The sequence below is a fragment of the Castor canadensis genome, chromosome 3 (genome assembly GCF_047511655.1).
Source record: "Castor canadensis chromosome 3, mCasCan1.hap1v2, whole genome shotgun sequence".
Taxonomy (NCBI): Eukaryota; Metazoa; Chordata; class Mammalia; order Rodentia; family Castoridae; genus Castor; species Castor canadensis.
The window spans coordinates 179,007,078-179,025,607 of NC_133388.1; the positions used below are offsets into that span (position 1 = coordinate 179,007,078).

At 36.0% G+C, this 18,530-nt stretch overlaps 2 protein-coding genes across 3 annotated transcripts in view; one reads left to right on the forward strand and one right to left on the reverse strand.

Annotated features, from left to right (window-relative positions):
- Mrpl13 (mitochondrial ribosomal protein L13) overlaps window positions 1-4,045 on the reverse strand; it is a 35,911-nt gene extending 31,866 nt beyond the window's left edge. Inside the window, exons 1-2 of the mRNA XM_020169576.2 lie at window positions 3,883-4,045; window positions 1,871-1,994 (exon numbers count right to left, since the gene is read on the reverse strand). Of these exons, the coding sequence (XP_020025165.1) occupies window positions 1,871-1,994; window positions 3,883-3,909 (151 nt within the window). The 5' untranslated portion in view covers window positions 3,910-4,045. The remainder of the gene's footprint in view (window positions 1-1,870; window positions 1,995-3,882) is intronic.
- Window positions 4,046-4,072: 27 nt separating this feature from the next.
- Mtbp (MDM2 binding protein) overlaps window positions 4,073-18,530 on the forward strand; it is a 77,407-nt gene continuing 62,949 nt past the window's right edge. For both annotated transcript variants that reach the window (XM_074069134.1, XM_020169575.2), the window contains exons 1-9: window positions 4,073-4,382; window positions 5,163-5,243; window positions 8,872-8,945; window positions 9,028-9,179; window positions 10,701-10,759; window positions 12,442-12,586; window positions 13,589-13,706; window positions 15,513-15,647; window positions 17,338-17,432. In XM_074069134.1, the coding sequence (XP_073925235.1) occupies window positions 4,265-4,382; window positions 5,163-5,243; window positions 8,872-8,945; window positions 9,028-9,179; window positions 10,701-10,759; window positions 12,442-12,586; window positions 13,589-13,706; window positions 15,513-15,647; window positions 17,338-17,432 (977 nt within the window). In that variant the 5' untranslated portion in view covers window positions 4,073-4,264. The remainder of the gene's footprint in view (window positions 4,383-5,162; window positions 5,244-8,871; window positions 8,946-9,027; window positions 9,180-10,700; window positions 10,760-12,441; window positions 12,587-13,588; window positions 13,707-15,512; window positions 15,648-17,337; window positions 17,433-18,530) is intronic.

An 18,530-nucleotide genomic window follows, 5' to 3' on the forward strand; every position in this document is an offset into this window, starting at 1 on the left:
GTAGAAAGTATGAGGAAATTCATACTTATTTTGAGATTTTCAGAAATTTGAAAACTTCAGTAATGAAAGAAAAAAGTAAAAGATAAAACAACTCAGCAGAAAAATAGGCTAAAGACATGCAGAGAGATTTCATAGAAAAGGAAACTGTAAAAGCCAATAAATAAATAAAAGATATTCAGCCCAATTTTCAATCAGGAAAATGCAATTAAAACTACAAAGAGCATTCACGTCTACTAGATTTGAAATCCAGCAATCAAATGTAAAAAGAATGACGTATCTAGTGTTCCTGAGGATGAAGAGTAATGGAAACTCTTAAATGCTACTGCAGAACACACTGCTTAAAGACACAACAGCTTCTCAGGCACCAGTGAATCCTGTGCAAGGGCTGTACCTCAGGAAAATCTCTACGTGTGCCTTGAGAAAACTTCGAATACTAATTGAATGTTAAAACGTGCCACCCTATAGGCAGGGATTGGGAGGATGGTGGTTCCAGGCCAGCCCGAGGGAGAAAGTTCAAGAGACCCAATCTCAGCCAGTGGATGGCTGCAGTGGTATGTGCCTTTCATCTCAGCTCACAGGGAAGCACAGGTAGGAAGACTGTGGTCCAGCCCAGCCTGGGCATAAAGCGAGACCCTATCTCAAAAACACAAACAGACAAAAAAACAACGTAAAGAGGGCAGGTAGAGCAGCTCAAGTAATAGAGAATCTTCTAGCAAGTGGGAAGCCCTATGTTCAACAGCCAATACCACCAAGGGAAAAAAAAAGAAAACCAAAATTGAAGAAAATGCTGTAAAGGGGTGAAAAGAGATGAACCCACTCAGAACTGACACTTGGATCTGGCAGTGAAGAGCCTCAAAAGATACAGTCAAATCAAACTATTGATAAGCAGAACTCTTCTAGAAGGAAAACAGCCTTTTACTTTGTTTTAGAAAGAGGATACAGAAAAGAAAATCTATTAATTCAAAACAGTGAAAAGCAACCTTTAACACCTAGCTAGCTTTAACAATATATCTTTCTAGGAAAAAGGATTTTTAGAAAAGAAGGGATGATTATTTCCCTTAGTTTTAAAAGCTCTCTATTCAAATGCATGTCATCACAAAAGACTTGTATAAAAGGGAATATTTAATTCATAATATAAGTCAGGATACTTCTGGGAGTGAAAGGAACAGCTACTAGTAATTTTTTTTGGCAGTGGCATAAAAAGGGATTGTCCCAGGAAAACCAGTCCATAGGGTTTTCCTATCAATAAGCCAAATTAAGTTTAGTGTCCTATGAAGTTTTCAGAAAGAATGGAACAAAAAATCCTCACCAAGAATAAGGGATCCTTAAACATAGTGCCTTCAAATTGCATCAAGATTCAATTCTGGGATCTAAGTTAACATTCAACAGGAACACCTGCACATTCATGTTTATTATAGTACTACCCACAATAGCCAAGTTATGCTATCAGCCTAGGTGCCCATCAACTGATGAACAGATAAAGAAAATGTGGTACATGTACACAATGGAGTATTATTCAGTCTAAAGAAAATGAAAACATGTATTTACAGGAAAGTGGATGGAACTGGAGATCATGTTGAGCCAAAAAAGCCAGACTCAGAAAGACAAATATCACATTTTCTCTCATATCTGGGTTGGGTAAGAAAGGAGACATGAAAATAAAAGGGGGAATATTTGACAAGAGGAAGGGGACCAACGGGAGTAGAGAGGGGGCAAGAAAGGGTGATGGGGTATGTGAAAATGATCAAAATATGTTATATACGTGTATGAAACTGTTATAATGAAATCTATTATTAGGACAATAACAAAATAGATTCTATTCTAGGAGTGAAAATGATGATTTTAATGACAGGTCTAAAATGATACTTACTCAGTTGATGGTATACAGGTTTATGTAGTCCTTGAAGTTTTATTGATGCCACAGCAGCAAGTTTGCCTGGGGGCTGCATTTTCCCATCTAAGAGATACCATACTCGAGCAAAAGTGGCCCATTGCTTGAAAACAAAGTAAGAAAAGAGTGAAGAAAAAAATTCTAACTGAAGTGGAAATAATTAAATATATTACATATACCACTGTAGGTATTCTACAGTTAGTATTAACAATTACTTTGAAAAACAGACTATCATTAAAACTTTTGTTTTGCTTTCATTTCTATTTTTGGAGACAGGAAGTCTTTTATTATTATCTTTTTTTTAGCAGTACTGGAATTCAAACTCAGGGCCTAATGCTTGCTAGGCAGGCACTCTACCACTTGAGCCACTCTACCAGCCTTTTTTGGTGTTGGGTATTCTTTCAAGATAGTCTCTTGAACTATCTGCCCAGGCTAGCTTTGAATCACAGTCCTCTTGATCTCTGCCTCCTGAGTAGCCACTGGCCCAGCCTCATAAGTATCTTGAAATTAACAGGTGCATTATACTGAAAGTTAAGTGTTCAGTTGGAAAGTGAAGACAACTCAGGATTGAATTCTAAGGCAGAGTTAAATAGAACAATGAAGTTGGGAAAGTATAGCTGAAGTTGAACATATGCAAATTTTAAAGAATTGCTTTCAAAATATATTTTTAGGTTGCCTCAGACATAGATCATTTTTTCAGTATTCATTAGTGCCTTCAAACTTTTAAGAAAATCCCAGCCCAGAAAAATCTCCATCAGATGCTTTCAGTACAGGTAAACACAAGAGATGAAACACAGTTGGGGAAAATACACCTTGACTAGTGGTTTTATTTTATGTTTAATTATCAGACTTCAGACTAGTCTACTCATAGGCAAAAGGTAAGTTTTCCCCACCCAATGCAGTATTAACTTAATACTTTGGTTTAAAAAATACAAATGCTGGCCCATGGCTCATGCCTAGCTACTAGGAAGGCAGAGTTTGAAGCCAACCCAGGCAAATAGTTAGTGAGACCCTATCTTGAAAAAACCCATCACAAGAAAAGGACTAGCAGAGTGGCTCAAGTGGTAGAGCACCTGTCTAGCAAGTCTGAGGCCTTTAGTTCAAACCCCAGAACCAACAAAACAAGCAAACCAAAAAATGCAGCTGCAATGTCCAAATGCTGTAAAAATTTTAAAATGTTTAAAATGCACTTCCTGCATTTACCTCGAATCAGGCAGGTAACCAACAGTCCAAGGAAGGAACCATACTTTAAGTAACACTGGGCTGAGAATCATCTTGGACTAACAAACCTCAAACTCCTACTCTTTCGCTTGAAACCTACTTCAACTTCGGCCTTCCCCACATCATACTCATCCAGCTGTCCAAACCCAAAAACCTTAAAAGTGATCCTTGCTTCTTGATGTCAGCCCACATTCAATACTTCAAGAAATCCCATTGAGCATGGTGCTGGTGGCTCACATGTGTAATCCCAGCTACTTGGGAGGATGAAATTGGGAGGATTGAGGTTGAAGGCCAACCCAGGCAAATAGCTAACCGGACGGAAGGAAGGAATCCTATTGGTTCCATCCTCTCTTCACCCAACAGCCGGGTGTCCCTTTTCACATCTAAGTCAGATCATCTTAATTCTTTAGATCAGAACCCTCCAACAGGCCCCCACTGCACTCAGCAAAAACCCGATTCTTCCAGTGCCCGATGTGATTCACCTTATTACTTCTCTGATGTCTCCTAATAATCTTTGGCGGGGGTGGGGGGAGGCATGAAAAGCGTGACTTCTTGAGAAGAAAGTGGTCAAGTTCCAAAAGAAAGACAGCAAGCGGTGTCCGTACTCACGACCCTCTGGTCTCTCTGCTTTCCTAAGGCCACCATCTGCGGGCTCTGTATCACATATACACAACAGTCCCGCCTTCCCTGCAGACCCAGTTTGCTACTAACTGCGCGGGAACCGCTGCTCTCCTTTTGCACACCATCAAGCCAGAACAGTCGGAGCTCACCTGCGGCGCCCTGGAGAACCTCGACATGCTTCCCCAGCTGCAGGGCCGTCCCGGGTTTCCCGAAGCCGAGCCGGGTCATCAGCATTAGTAGCCCGGCAGGAAACGCATGTACCCTCGCACAAGAGTTCCTAGGCCCGTCCAGAATTCATCTGCGCCTCCTTTCTTCCTGGGTCCACTTCAGTCTTCCCACAGTGACAATTTCATCACGAAAGGAGGAAACCATGCAGTAATCGATATAATAATTCCCTAGAATAATTCCTGAACGTTCCTGGAAAACCGACAGAGGACCCAATTTCCAAGCGACCTAAGAGGAAGCAAACCGGAAGTGCGTCTGGCGCGCGGCTGTTTTAAGCTAAGAAACTGGCGGGGAGCGCTGGGGACCATGGATCGGTACCTGCTGCTGGTGATCTGGGGGGAAGGAAAGTTTCCATCGGCTGTTAGTGGGGAGACGGAGCTTGGGCCTGAGGTGTCGTCGGTTGAGGGAACCGAGAAGCAGCCCGGTGAGTGCTGGGCTGATTAACAAAAGAAAAAAGAAAAGAAAAGGCGGGAATGGCTTGCAGGGACGGGAAAGTTTGTGATCAGGTTGATTGATGAGGGACATGGGTCCAGTTGTTCCAGAGAGCTGTAGATCTATTTGAGATAGATGTAACGAAGGCTGAAAAGTGTTACCTTCATGGGAAAATCGCTCCAAATGATGGATGCAAGATTTCAGCGCCCCAAAGTTGCAGGCGCCGTAAAAATTTAGTCACTTCAAGCCCCTGTGCCTTAGAAATGGAATTTCTGCTCTTTGGACTAATGTATGCATTCAAGAGATATTTTCGCTTCTTGTGTTGCATACGCAGGTAATACATTAAGGAGCAGGGGTCTTGCTGACTTAGAGTTTGCATTTTAATAGAAGACATCTTATAAAAACTAAGTTTAAAAAGGGAAATGACAAATTTTAAATGATTTTAACTGCTTGCAACTGCGCTGCTTTTTGGTGCTCTTGTCTAGACTCTCTATACAGCATTTTACTTGTTTGTTTTCATCAAGCAGGTATTTTGAGGAGGAAATGTATGTGCTTATATTAAGGTGTTGTGAAATTCCTGTTCTTTGGAGGGAATATTTGATTTCTGCTAACTGTACGCAATGTATGAATCAGGAGCCCTTTGATATAGTATCAAAAGATATAGATCTTGATTAATGTGTAATTTTATGTACAACTTACTGATCTTCAGAGCATTTGGTGGTGAAATGGGAACTTTTGAGCCTATTGACTTAGCCTGTCTTTTCTTTTTCAGACTTCACAGCAGCAAATATTTATCACCTCCTGAAAAAAAGCATTAGTGCTTCAATCAATCCAGATGATAGTACTTTCCCTGGTAATTATAGTATGAACCCCTTTTTTTCTCTGAAACAGCACTTGTATTGGAAATTAATACATTTGGTCACATAGGAGTACAAGAAATACTTGTTGACTTTGAATAAGGCACTGGGATACCAAAGTAACTTAAGGAAATACAAAATCTAAAAGTACATTATCTTTCTCCTCCTTGTATTTAGTTGTCATAAAATTGTTAGCAAAATTATACTGGGTTCCCAACTTGAGTTTTGTTCCCTTAATGAAATTTTCTTGCCCATCTTTAGATATATTTAAGACAGGATGATGTAGTATCATGAGGAGGCTTTTTATCCTAAGAAAAACATCATTCATGTTTCCACACCAGTATCTTTTTTTTAATGTGTTTATTTATATGTGCATACATTGTTTGGGCCATTTCTCTCCCCTACCCTCGCCCCCTCCCTCTCCCCCCAACTCCCCCTCACTTCCAGGCAGAATCTGTTCTGCCCTTATCTTTAATTTTGTTGAAGAGAGTATAAACAATAATAAGAAAGACAAAGCATTTGAGAGAGATTCCTAGCATTGCTTCCATGTACAAATATGTTACATTCTAAGTTGATTATCTCTAACCGTTCTTTTTTCTAGTTCCTGATCCCCTTCTCGTATTGACTTCTGTCACTTTAAAGTTTCTGTATTAGCTCCTCTGCAGTGGGGACATCAAATACTGTCATGTTTTGTGTTTCTTACCTATCCCCATACCTCCTGTGTGTGCTCTCACCTTATCATATGCCCAAAGTCCAACCACATTGCTGTATTTGCCCTACATCTAAAGTCTGCATATGAGGGAGAACATACGATTTTTGGTCTTCTGAACCTGGCTAACCTTGCTCAGAATGATATTCTCCTGTTCCATCCATTTACCTGCAAATGATAAGATTTCATTCTTCTTCATGGCTGAGTAGAATTCCATTGTGCATAAATACCACATTTTCTTAATCCATTTGTCAGTAGTGGGGCACCTTAGTTATTTCCGTAACTTGGCTATTGTGAATAGTGCTACAGTAAACATGGGTGAGCAAGTGCCTCTGGAGTAACCGGAGTTGCATTCCTTTGGGTATATCCCCAGGAGTGGGATTGCTGGATCATATGGCAGATCTATGTTTAGATTTTTAAGAAGCTTCAATTTTTTTTCTAAAGTGGTTGCACTAGTTTGCATTCCCACCAGCAGTGTACGAGGGTTCCTTTTTCCCCACATCCTTGCCAACACCTATTTTTAGTGGTGTTTTTAATGATGGCTATTCTAACAGGGGTGAGGTGGAATCTTAGTGTGGTTTTGATTTGCATTTCCTTTATGCTAGAGATGGTGAGCATTTTTTCATGTGTTCTTTGGCCATTTGAAGTTCTTCTTTTGAGAAAGTTCTATTTAGTTCAGTTGCCCATTTCTTTATTGGTTCATTAATTTTGGGAGAGTTTAGTTTTTTGAGTTCCCTATATATTCTGGGTATCAGTCCTTTGTCTGATGTATAGCTGGCAAATATTTTCTCCCTCTGTGTGGGTGAGCTCTTCAGTTTAGAGACCATTTCTTTTGTTGTGCAGAAGCTTTTTAGTTTTATGAAGTCCCATTTCTCTTAGTTGCTGAGCTGCTGGGGTTCTATTGAGGAAGTCCTTGCCTATACCTATTACTTCCAGAGTGTTTCCTGCTCTTTCCTGTACCAACTTTAGAGTTTCAGTTCTGATATTAAGGTCCTTGATCCATTTTGAGTTGATACTAGTACAGGGTGATAAACATGGATCTAGTTTCAGTTTTTTGCAGATGGTTTACCACTTTTCCCAACAACATTTGTTGAAGAGCTGTCTTTTCTCCATCTTTTATTTTTAGCACCTTTGTCAAGAACAAGGTGGGCTACACCAATATCTTTAACTGTTTTTTCTGTCCTCTTCTCTTACTGATTTTCTTTTTTTTTTTTTTTTGATGGTTTTGTGGTTTGAGCTCAGGACTTTGTGCTGTAGCACAGGTACTCTACAGCTTGAACCATGTCCCTAGTCCTTTTTGGTTTGGTTATTTTGGAGATGGGGAATCTTGCTTTTTTGCCCAGAGCGGCCTGAAGTATGATCTTCTTATTTTACCTCACCATACCCAGCCTTTTTCCTTTGAGATGGGGTCTCACAAACTTTTTTGCCTTGGCTGGCTGGTGTCTTGATCCTTCCAATCTTAGCCTCCTGTGTAAACTGGAATGACAGCTATATGCTACTGTTCCCAGATATTGGTTGAGAAGCGGGGGCCGGGGTCTCACTAACTTTTTGCCCTGGCTGGCCCTGAACCACAATCCTTCCACATCTCATCCTCCCAGATAACTAAGATTACAGGTGTGAGCCACTGGTACCTGGCTTCTTACTGATTCTCTTAAAAGAACTTCATAATTATTAAACAATTAAGGTTTTCATTTGCTTTGACTTTTTGAAGTATTTCACTTTTTCAAAAAAAAGTCTTTTATCCTTTAACTTCTATTGGCATTTTATAAAAGCATCCAAGCTATCTTTTATGCTCTAGTTTTTGGGATTCTATCTGAGAGAGTCCTTTAAAGGCAATGAAATGGCAATGCCAAAACAAACCAAGCCCTAAAAGCTGAAGGAAATTCCTGTAGATTCTAGGAAGAGTGTGCTCATTTAAATAACTTGTAGTTCTTATGGCTGTGTAATCTGCTCCTTCTTGTTTCCTTCCATTAAAAAACCAGTCATCTGTCAGTGTCAACCATCACCATTGGTAAATGTGTCTAATATGTATATGTTGCCCTAGTCAGTTTTCCAAGTTCTAATAGTACTCTTGGTAATGGGGCCATTTTTTTTGTGTGTGTGATATTGGGAATTGAACCCAGGCCCTCATACTTGAGCCAGGCCCCCAGCCCATTTGTTTGTGTTTTGTTTTTGAGATAGGGTTTTTCTTCCTTTGCCTGGGCTGGCCTCGAACTCATATTCCTCCTGAGATCACTGGAAGAAAGTTTAATAGACACTTAGCATCTTACTAGCATCCATGAGTTAAGACTCACCATACATTTCTCTTCCCTCTGAATCTGGTTTCTGTAGCTTTAAATTATTTATGCCTTCTCTGATGGGTACCTTGGAGTGACCCTTAATTTCATACCCTCATGTAATTGTGCATTTTCCAAAAAGAGCATCTCTTTTTGGAACCTCTAACCAGGTTGAAACAAACTTGTATGATTTTAGAGGGGGAAACTTTTTTACTTAATTGATTACATGGTTTTGTAATCAATTTGTACATGCTCAGCTGTAATTGAGTGGGTGTATTTTTCAGTATTATTAGGGTTAAATTTAACTTGTTTGAGATGATAATTAAAATAATATGGATTCTGAATCATGATAAAATAATGCAAAGTGTGTGTTGTGAGCTACTTTGTTCTTTAGGTAGATCTTTCTGTTTGAATTTTTCATAGACATTTTTAAAAGATCCACATTTGTGTTTGTGTTTGTGTGTGTTTATGCATATATGTATCCATATGTGTATATATGTGTATGTATATACATACACCACACATGCATGTACCTTGTAGAACTGTAGAATATGTTTCAGAATTGTATAATTCTGTAAGCGTATACACTATCACATTTGCTTATTTGTGGTCTTCTAATGAGTGTGATTTTATTTCAAGCCTGTTCAGTGGGAGGTATTCCTGGTGCCAAGAAGTGGTTCTTTGCAGTGCAGGCAATATGTGGATTTTATCAGGTAATAGTTATTTGTAAAAAAGTCTTTGTTTCTGTAAAGAATTTCATGAATCCATTATTAATGCTATCTTTTGATTTGTTAGTTTTGTAGTTCTGATTGGCAAGAGATACATTTTGATGAAGAAAAAGATAAGATTGAAGATGTTCTTCAAAAAAATATTGAAGAATGCTTGAGCACTGTTGAGTGTTTTGAGGAAGAAGATTGCAGTAGCAGGAAATCCTTACCCTTGGCTGAGTATGCTTATATACTTTTTATACTCTCTTTAGGTACCTAACATTAGATAGTTATTTTAAGCCAGGAATGTAAAGATTGTACATTTTAGCAACTATAGTAAGGAAACTTTAGTCAATTGAAATTTTTAACTTTTAATTTTGGAAGACATCAGATCCTTTACTTAAGAAAATTCTTTAAAATGCAAAAATTGATATTTGAAAATGTTTTTAGTGATTTGTAATGAACACGTTACTTTCTTGAAGATAAATTCTGTCTGTTATGACATTTTAAGAGCTTGGCAAGAAATGTTATTTAATATTAATAGATAGCATTCAAACCAAAATATCATTTTCTTTTTCCTAGTTGAGGCTGAAATGTGTGGGTTTTTTTCTAACACATTTCCTTCAGCATTTCAGATGCTTTAAAAAACCTACAGAGTTATTGAAGATTATCAACATGATTCAGTTCACTTCTAAGTCTTTTGAATTGTGATATAGTATATAAAATGATCCAGGTGATAAGTTTTGAAATTTTTTTTCACCATAAAATATTCATCTCTGACTCATAGTCTTCATAATATTTCATGACAGCAAACTGCCTTTGCTTTCTTTTAGTATTCATATATTGTAATATGTCTGTAAGTTACACAAGCTTTAAAAATCCCCTTTTCCTGCTTCCTCATCATATTGTTTATGCTGGTTAATGAAGGAAGAAATTGTAGAATCAGGGAAAGAGCACGCATTGAACCAGCATTTGGGAAAGCGGCCTCTAGTTATATGCTCTCAGGCCAGGAATATGGCTTCTCTGTTCCTTTTTTTTTCTTGTCCATCCAGTGTTGAGGTCCTTTTAGATGACTTCTAAGGTACTTTCATTCAGCCTTACAAGCTCTAATCAATTCATGATTTCTTATCATTTAAAAAGACTAGTGTTAAAGTAAATATTTTTAGTAAGTGACCTAATATTTCCACAAGAGGGAGCCTGAACATTATAGTTTAACTTGAGATGCCTTAAAAATTTGTTAGACAATATGGGTTTATAATAAAGGATTTAAGTACCTTTAGCTAGATGATAAACTATTTTTAAAAAAATTATATGGGTAAAATTAATAGGTTTTGAAGATTCTGAAGAGGGTATCATGGTCTCAGAGAGGACTGTTAAATGCAATGAAAGCAGTATGTATTAAACACTTAGTGATATCTTACTGTGATAATTAAGAAAGGTGTCTGGTCTATTATCATTTATATTTAATATGTTAAATGTAATTTGGGGCTTTTGTTTCCTTTGTTATTGCTCTTGATTGTGTTTGTTTTTTCAGTGTACTTGGAGTTTGAATCCAATTTCCATATGTCATAGTTTTATGATTTTAAGCAAGTTATTTAACGTGGAGATAACGACGGTAGGATTGTCATCAGGATTATCCGAATAAGTAGTGAATCTAATATACTTAATAGCGTCTGGCACACAGTTTGTTGTTGCCTGCTATGGTAATAATGTAATATACCTGTGTGGGTCTTTTCCTCTAAACTTATGCTTTTATTTTAGACTATATGAAGAATCTGCAGAAAATTTGCATCAGTTATCAGACAAGCTTCCTGCTCCTGGTAATTTTTTAAAGCTTTTCAATAAATTGTATTTTCTTCTTTTTATCAGTGATTGATAAATTAAATATGTTTTATAGAACACTAATCTTATAAACTCTTGGAAAAAATAGTTTCTTTAACCTTGATAATCTCAGTAGCATTCTTTATGGAGAAGTCAGGATGTACCTTATCAAATGGAATTTTGTGCAGCAAAATAAGCTCTTTGCTCAGATTTTTTTATAGAACCCATTTTTTTTCCTATAATGGAAAAGATACTTTGTGATATTCTTAAAACTGTTTTTTGTCCTTAACTGATCTGTCTTTGTGTTAATTAAGTAGCTGTCTTCTAAAATTTGGTACAATTTGCATTCACACTTTTTTGCAGAGCCTCCTTCTCTGAATGGAATGCTTTCATTTGTTTTGTTTTGTTGTGCTGTACTGGGGTTTGAACTCAGGGCTTTGCGCTTGCTGGTCAGGTGCTCTATCACTTGAGCCAAGCCTCCAGCCCTGTCTTTTTTTTTTTTCATTTTGCTGGAAGGCAGCCTTAGACCAAGATCCTCCTACCTACATCACCTGTCTAGCTGGAATTATGATTGTACACTACAACTGTACTTTTCTTACTTTTTTTAATGTGGTCTTGGTAACTTTTTTTTTTTTTTTTTTGCCTGTGCTGACTTAGAACCATAATTCTCACAATTTCTCCTCTTGAGCCACCATGTTGGAGGTCATTTGTTAAGCAGATGTCTGTTGTGTCTTTTATGTTATGCATTGTACTAGAAGCTGAGTGTACAATGATATGGATAGGTTATTACCATACAAAATCTTGTAGCTCACAGACAGTATAATCCTTATATTCAAGGAGAAAGCATTTAATGCAAAAGTTTAATGCTGCAAGTCCCATATAGCAAATAACGAATGTATCAATAAATGTATCAATTTTCTTTTTACTGTTTTTTAGTGGTGAGGATTGAACCCAAGGCCTGTGCATGCTAAGCAAGTGCTCTACCACTGAGTCACTACCCCAGACCCTCAGTTTTAAAATATGTCAGGTTCAAAATATGAAATGAAATAATACACAGATGCTATTTTGGAAAATTAAGTGACTTTCATGATCAAATTTTTGTTTGGTTTCTGTTTCATTTTCATTTTTCTGGTCCTTTGGTACATTTATAATTTTATAAAATTTAAACTGATGTGAAGTTATCCTTTCTCAGAATCTAATGATGTTAGTATAATTGGTTTTTCTCATGTTTTATTGTCTTTTAAAGAGTAATAATTTATTTGAGCATTTGAATTTTATACTAATTCATTCCCTTTTGGATAACAAAATTAAGTGTAGAAAAATATAATGAAATTGCACATGTTTTGTTTTCCTCTGTGAGTACAATAGTGTTGATGATCGCCAGAGCAGCGTGTATAATTAACCACTGCTGCAGAATTGGCAAGCAATTATGATATAGTTTATTGTTTTCTAGCATATGCTAGCTATTTCGAGATAACATGGCTTTAAATCAAATGATGAACTCTTACAATTTTGAGCTCCTAAATATGTGTGTTGTTTTGAAGAATTTCAGAAACTAAAGTTAAAATATTCCTTTATCCTCTAAATAGACCTGAAATTCAGTTGTTCGGGGTGCTATTTTAAGACTTTTCAGATCTTACATCTTTAAAAAAAATTACAAAATGTATTTTTCTTTTTCTAGGGAGAGCAATGATAGACATAATACTATTGCCTTCTGAGAAAGATCCTCCTAAATTAAAAGACTGTTTGCCTGCTGTAGGGGCATTAAAGCATCTGAGGGGATGGCATTCGGCAAAAGTCACTGTAGCGGGAAATCATTTGGAAACGTAAGCTCCTTTGGTCATACTTAATGATTGCTTCTGTTGGCCAAGCATGCTACCTTAATTTTAAGAGATTCAGCATTTGAAAATTATTTTAATGTGAGAAGGTAAAGTTTTCTGTCACATTATGATTGGAGATTTATATATTGAGAAGAATCTAGATTTTTCTTATTTCGTAATTCCAAGATGTTTAAGTTTTTGGTAAATATTGTTGAAGAGGATTTATGACCATTCTTGAGCAGTCATTCTTCAAACTCACTGTGAGCTTCTACATAGTCTTGTACTGTTCAATGAGCAGCATGGTGAAAACCATGGATACTTGGATACGCTGGATGTATATAGTGTCATACTAAGTTTTTCTGTTGTGTGCCAATGTAGAAATAAATATATGCTTTTTTATTTTATGGAAGTTTAGTTGGAATCAATTGTATAATCCAGTTTTGATTCTTAAGTTAGTATTCAAATTGGATTTATTAACTTCATGGTTTTTTTCACTAAAAAATGTTTATCTTATTGAGCACTAACTTTCTACAAAGCATAGCAATAGATGCTGATAAGTTAAGAAAGTGAGGTGGCATAGTCTTTTTTATGGAAGTACAGGGAAAAACAGGAATGCTAACGGTCAAAATAATCTGTGATAAGTGCTTTCATTGAACTCCATACAAAGCCCTAGGGGTATAGTTTAGGAGAGCAGTTCAGTTTTAGGAGATAAGAAACCAATGTTGAGTCTGAGTGTACATCTGACAGTTTAAGCCAATAATAAAGGGAAGGTCTATTTCTTCCTCTTTAGTAATAAAAATAACTACTCTTAATTTATGGAGATTTGTCATTAAACCAACATGTAGCAGATCTTACTTAAAAACTGACAGACTTAATGGGTATTTCATAATATTTGCTGAAAAGCAACAGTGATATAAACTTTGCAATTTTGCCTCTTAGGCTTGTAGTTAAAATTGTAAGCATTAAATATAAGTAAAATATTAATTTTCATAATCTTTTTTTTAACAGAAATTGTCAGAAAATTGCAGAATACCTTTCTGCTAATGTTGTGTCTTTAGAAGAACTCAGAAATGTTATTGATCCCAAGGAATTATGGAGGGGAAAGATTCAGATTTGGGAAAGAAAGGTGAATGGATTTCTCAGTCATTACAGTATACAAAACAGGCCTTTCAACTTTATTTACAACATAGTTTAAATAAATCTTTATGTAAATGTACCCTATGAATATGCTCTAGACTTGCAGTAAGAAGAACTTTCTGTGATAATAGAAGTGTTCTGTTCCTGTAACTAATACAATGACCCACTAGACAAATTGCTACTGAACACTTTATGACTAGCTCAACTGATGAACTGAGTTTTTAACTTGATTTGATGTTAATTAATTTTAATTTAAATAGTCACTGTGGTTATGTTTGGGGTACGACTGTCCTAGAATATAATACTTTCAAGACAGAATTGGACATTATCCACGTTCATGTATTTATCCAAGTTGCTTTTATTTTATTGCATCTGTGATCTACTGGAAAAACTGTTTCAAACAGTTAGTTACCTATAATTCCATCTTTGGTAATCTCTGCCTTTACCTATCTAGCTGTCTAATTTTGAACATTAAAAAACAAAAAAACCCAGCTATATTAGACACTAGATAACTCAACCACAAGATGAGAGTATTAGGTTAGTTGGATTCCTTCAATCCTAAATTTCTGAGGGTCAGATTGCATTCTGGCATCTTTAACTATAAATGAATACATTTTGTAGTTTATTTTATATGCTGCATCTGCTTTGAAGTAAGTGATCCTATTAATTTATGTATTTTTGTAGATAGGCAGACTTAAGCCAAGGAAAATCCCTAATGCAGGTGCAGGGTAGCATGAGAACATGACTAGGCCCTTGCATTCCTTTAAAATTTTTTGCACTTTTTTCCCTTTATGATTCATCCTTACTAATGGCTTAATAAAACTGTTAGTAAGATAATAGGAGCTAGTGTTCTGGGTCTGTCTTGTTGATTTGTATGTTGAATCATCCTAATCTTGGGTGAACCACCTTGGCAAGGTGTTTTAATAGGGATTAAAAAAAAAACAGTGCATGTATAGCCAAATTGAAGAATAAAAATATCTAGGAGAATTACCTTTTATACTTTCTGAAACTACCTGTTTACATAAAAACAGATAACACCAATGTTCTTCTCATTATTCTTTTAATCCTTTTTAACAGGAGATTCCATGTCCATACATCCACAGGATGCATCTAAAACTTGAAGTTGCCTTTTTAGCAGAAAAATATCTTTCAGCCAGGTGGCATTACACTGCTTAAAGTCTAGTTTTACATGATGTCTTGGTGCCCCAGTTGTCTTCTTCTGTAGGATAGTAGTTCCAGCTCATAGATTTTTATGAGAATTAAATTGTTTAAAGCACAAAACACCATACAGTAAGTGTTGGTCATCACTACTGTTGCTACTATCACTATTATTAGTACTACTGTCGTGAATTCTGTAGTAATTGATCTTCTCATCAATACATTTTGAAGGCTGACTGTATGTGAGACAATGTACTAAGGATCTACTAGTGAATAAGAGACCTCTTCTGTCTTTGCATCACTTACAGACTGTTAGGAAGACATACTGAACCTGCATATGCAAAGGAGGTTGATTGGTCCTATTGCATAGAATAGACTTAGCATAATCTTGCTGGCTCATTAAGGGTCAATGAGAACTTTTAATGAAAAACTCATGTCCAAGTTAAAATAGAAATGTGTGTACCTACGTGGAGAACTACCCTTTGAGCTGCAGAATCAAAAATAAATTTGTATTTATCTTTATATACTTACATGAAGTCAAGTTTCCTTTCTCAGCTTTTACATTGTAATGTGATGTATTAATCTTTCTAACTTTATTCATGATAACTACAACTATATTCTCTTGGTTTCTTTTCAGTTTGGATTTGAAATTAGTTTTCCTGAGTTTTGTTTAAAGGGAGTCACACCTAGGAGTTTTAGTATGTCTAATTTAAATACTTGCTTTCTTGCCAAAAAGATAACACCATCAAAAGATAAGAATATTTTGCCTAAGGTAACTACCTGTTAATTTTTTTTTTGCTATCATTGATTTGTGCATATTTTTGTTCCTATAAAATCTGTTTGAATCTTGAATTACTACTAATTTGTGTGTTTAAGTGTGCTCACTTTCATAATTCTTGTAATTCTTATAATTAAGCTCTTGGTATATTGTTATCAACATTAAATGTTGGTGAAACTAGGATTGTTAGAGATTTTTTAAAAGTGTGATCCTAATTTTAAATCAGTATAAGCATGAAACTATCTTGCGTTTGGACTTTACCACCTTTTAAAGCTCAGTTTTGACAGAATATGATACAGCATAAAGAGGCTGAGTATAATATAGTAGAAAGAGGTTGGGCTTTGGTGTTAGATAGAACTGCATTTGAAACTTGAATCTGTTACCTATTAGGTTCTGGGTATAAAAAGTTACCATGAGAACTAGAGGTAAGAGATTACCATCTGACACAGTACCGGATACATGCTTAATTTATACTTTAAAGAAGTGCTCATTCTTATACCTTCAATAGGTTATTTTTTTCTTAAAATGCAGGTAGCTAGAAAATACAATAATTAGAAAAGGGTATAGCTGTCTTTTTTTTTTTTTGACATTGAAAAATAGCATAAGAGGAGGTATTTATATGAAAACACTTTAGAAATTCACTTTAAAAGACCCAATTTATCATGATTACAAAGATATTAAATTGACAATGTTTTCTGATGAAAGGGTGCTGGAGAAAGGATGTAGGTTCTGATGTGAACATATTTCCTAGTATTGTTTAGAATTGCTTTAAGTAATTTTCTATGACCTTTCATAGTAAATTATTTCCTAAATATTGGAATCATAAGATTTGATGAGCTCAACTTTTCTTCTTTGGTAGTACAATATTCCTGTTGAAGGTTACCTTAGTGTATAACCTCTTCAATAAATGTAAGAATCCCTCTATCTCCCTCCATGTGTACATATAGCTATGTGTGTGTGCACACATGTACATGCACACACAAAATCACACATTGTATAATTACTCCACTTCTTTGCAAATCTAAAACTAGTTTCTTCAAGATGTATGCTCTTTTCTTTGTTCTTTATGTGAGGCACTTTAGCTCCAGCTATTGAAGCAACTCTCCTTTACTAGCCTGCTCTAATTTAGTCTTAGTCTCTACTTAAGGAACTACTGAAATTTTATTTCTCCAGGTGGGGGACTCTGTTAAATAGTACCTGTTGACTTCATTTTTTCTCTCTTTAATTTCTTCAGTCTTTTCTCCAGAATTAGTTGAGCAAACCGCTCAACCCAGGTTCCTCCTGGGGTATCTTTTCTTTCTTTTTTCAGCTCTGCAGATCCCACCTGCTGAGGTAGGAGTGTTTCTTCAACATGGTAGCCTCTTGGATGATCTGTCTTACTGAAGATAAACAGCAAAAGTTGAGAACTCTTGTTCAATTTTGCTTGCCTCTTTCCATACTTATTTTCTCCCATGGTAACTCTTTCTGATTACTAAGAAATCTCCATGTTTGCCCATTCTGAAAGATAGAGTTGAAATGGAAGAAATTATTTTCTTTTATAAAAGATACATTTTTGGTTTGCACAATGTGTAAAAGTTTGCTTATAGGATCCATTTAAAAGTTTTAAACTCATAATCACTAATTTGTTTGCTTTCATTTCATTTACCAGATTTAAAGTATTACACAATTTTAATTTCTTTTCCAGGTTTTCCATTATTATGGCCCTGCTTTACAATTTGTGCAGATGATAAAATTATCAGATGTACCCTCCTGCTATATGTCGGATATTGAATTTGAATTGTATCCTTTCACTTATATGTTCATTTTAGGTTACATTTTCTGTGTCAAGTAGAATGTTCTGATATTGGAAATACATATGTGTGTTAGGTATACATTTATTTTAATTTCATTGTATTCATTATTTTTACATCAGTGCCCAAGGGAGACTGGATTGTTGGAATTGCTGGGGAAGAAATTTCTTGCTTTTTCTACATTCTGTATCCTATAAATTTTCCCACACAAATCTTCCTCCCTAGGCAAACTCCTTATTTTCACTTAGTATTGATTGAGTATATGCTGTGGGTAGGGTTATGGAAGTAATGCAGAGGTGACTGACCCTTGCTTCTTCAGTGCAGATATGGTGTTCTCCAACCGAGCACAGGCTACATGTACTCTGTCACATAATACCACATGAACCAAAACCCTGTCCTTGTCACCTTCTGTGTAAGCACACCCATTTCCACAGTTTATCTGTTTCTGTCACCTTTACTGCTATTGTATTTAGTGCTTAATGCTTTTTAAAAATAAGTTCCCTTTTTTCTGAGATTCAGGATACATCTCCGTGACTTCTTTGTTTTTCTTGATATTGTTCTGCTGAAGTCTATTCATGCAGTGTATCCTTCCTTCAGATTTCTTTCTGCAGAAAAGATAATATTTGTGAAGGCACTGAGGAACCTTGCGGAGCAGAGAACTGTTTATAGTCTAGAATCATTAAAAAATGGTGGTTTTTTGTTTTGCTTTGTTTTTGTGGGTTTTTTTTTTTTTTTTGGTTTGTTTGAGTTTCTGTTGGGGAGGGGTTACTGCTGAAAGGCATGTTGGAGAGCCTATTTAGATCAAATCCTAAAAGACCCTACACACCATGATTACAAGTTAAATTCTGTCCTAAATGTGGCTAGGCACCCCAGAATGATTATAAGCTAGAGAGTGGCTTAATCACAAGTAAGTTTCAGATTGTACTGGTTGGGTTCTGGAAAGCTCGTTAGAGCCTGAAGTGTAGTCGTAGCATTTGGAAGGAAAGCCCGGGTGAAGTACAGGATGTATTAATGTTGTAAAACCAGTAGGATATCTTGCTCTCTTACATGCAGGGAAGGTGAGGAGGCTGGGTAAGTGTAGGACTCC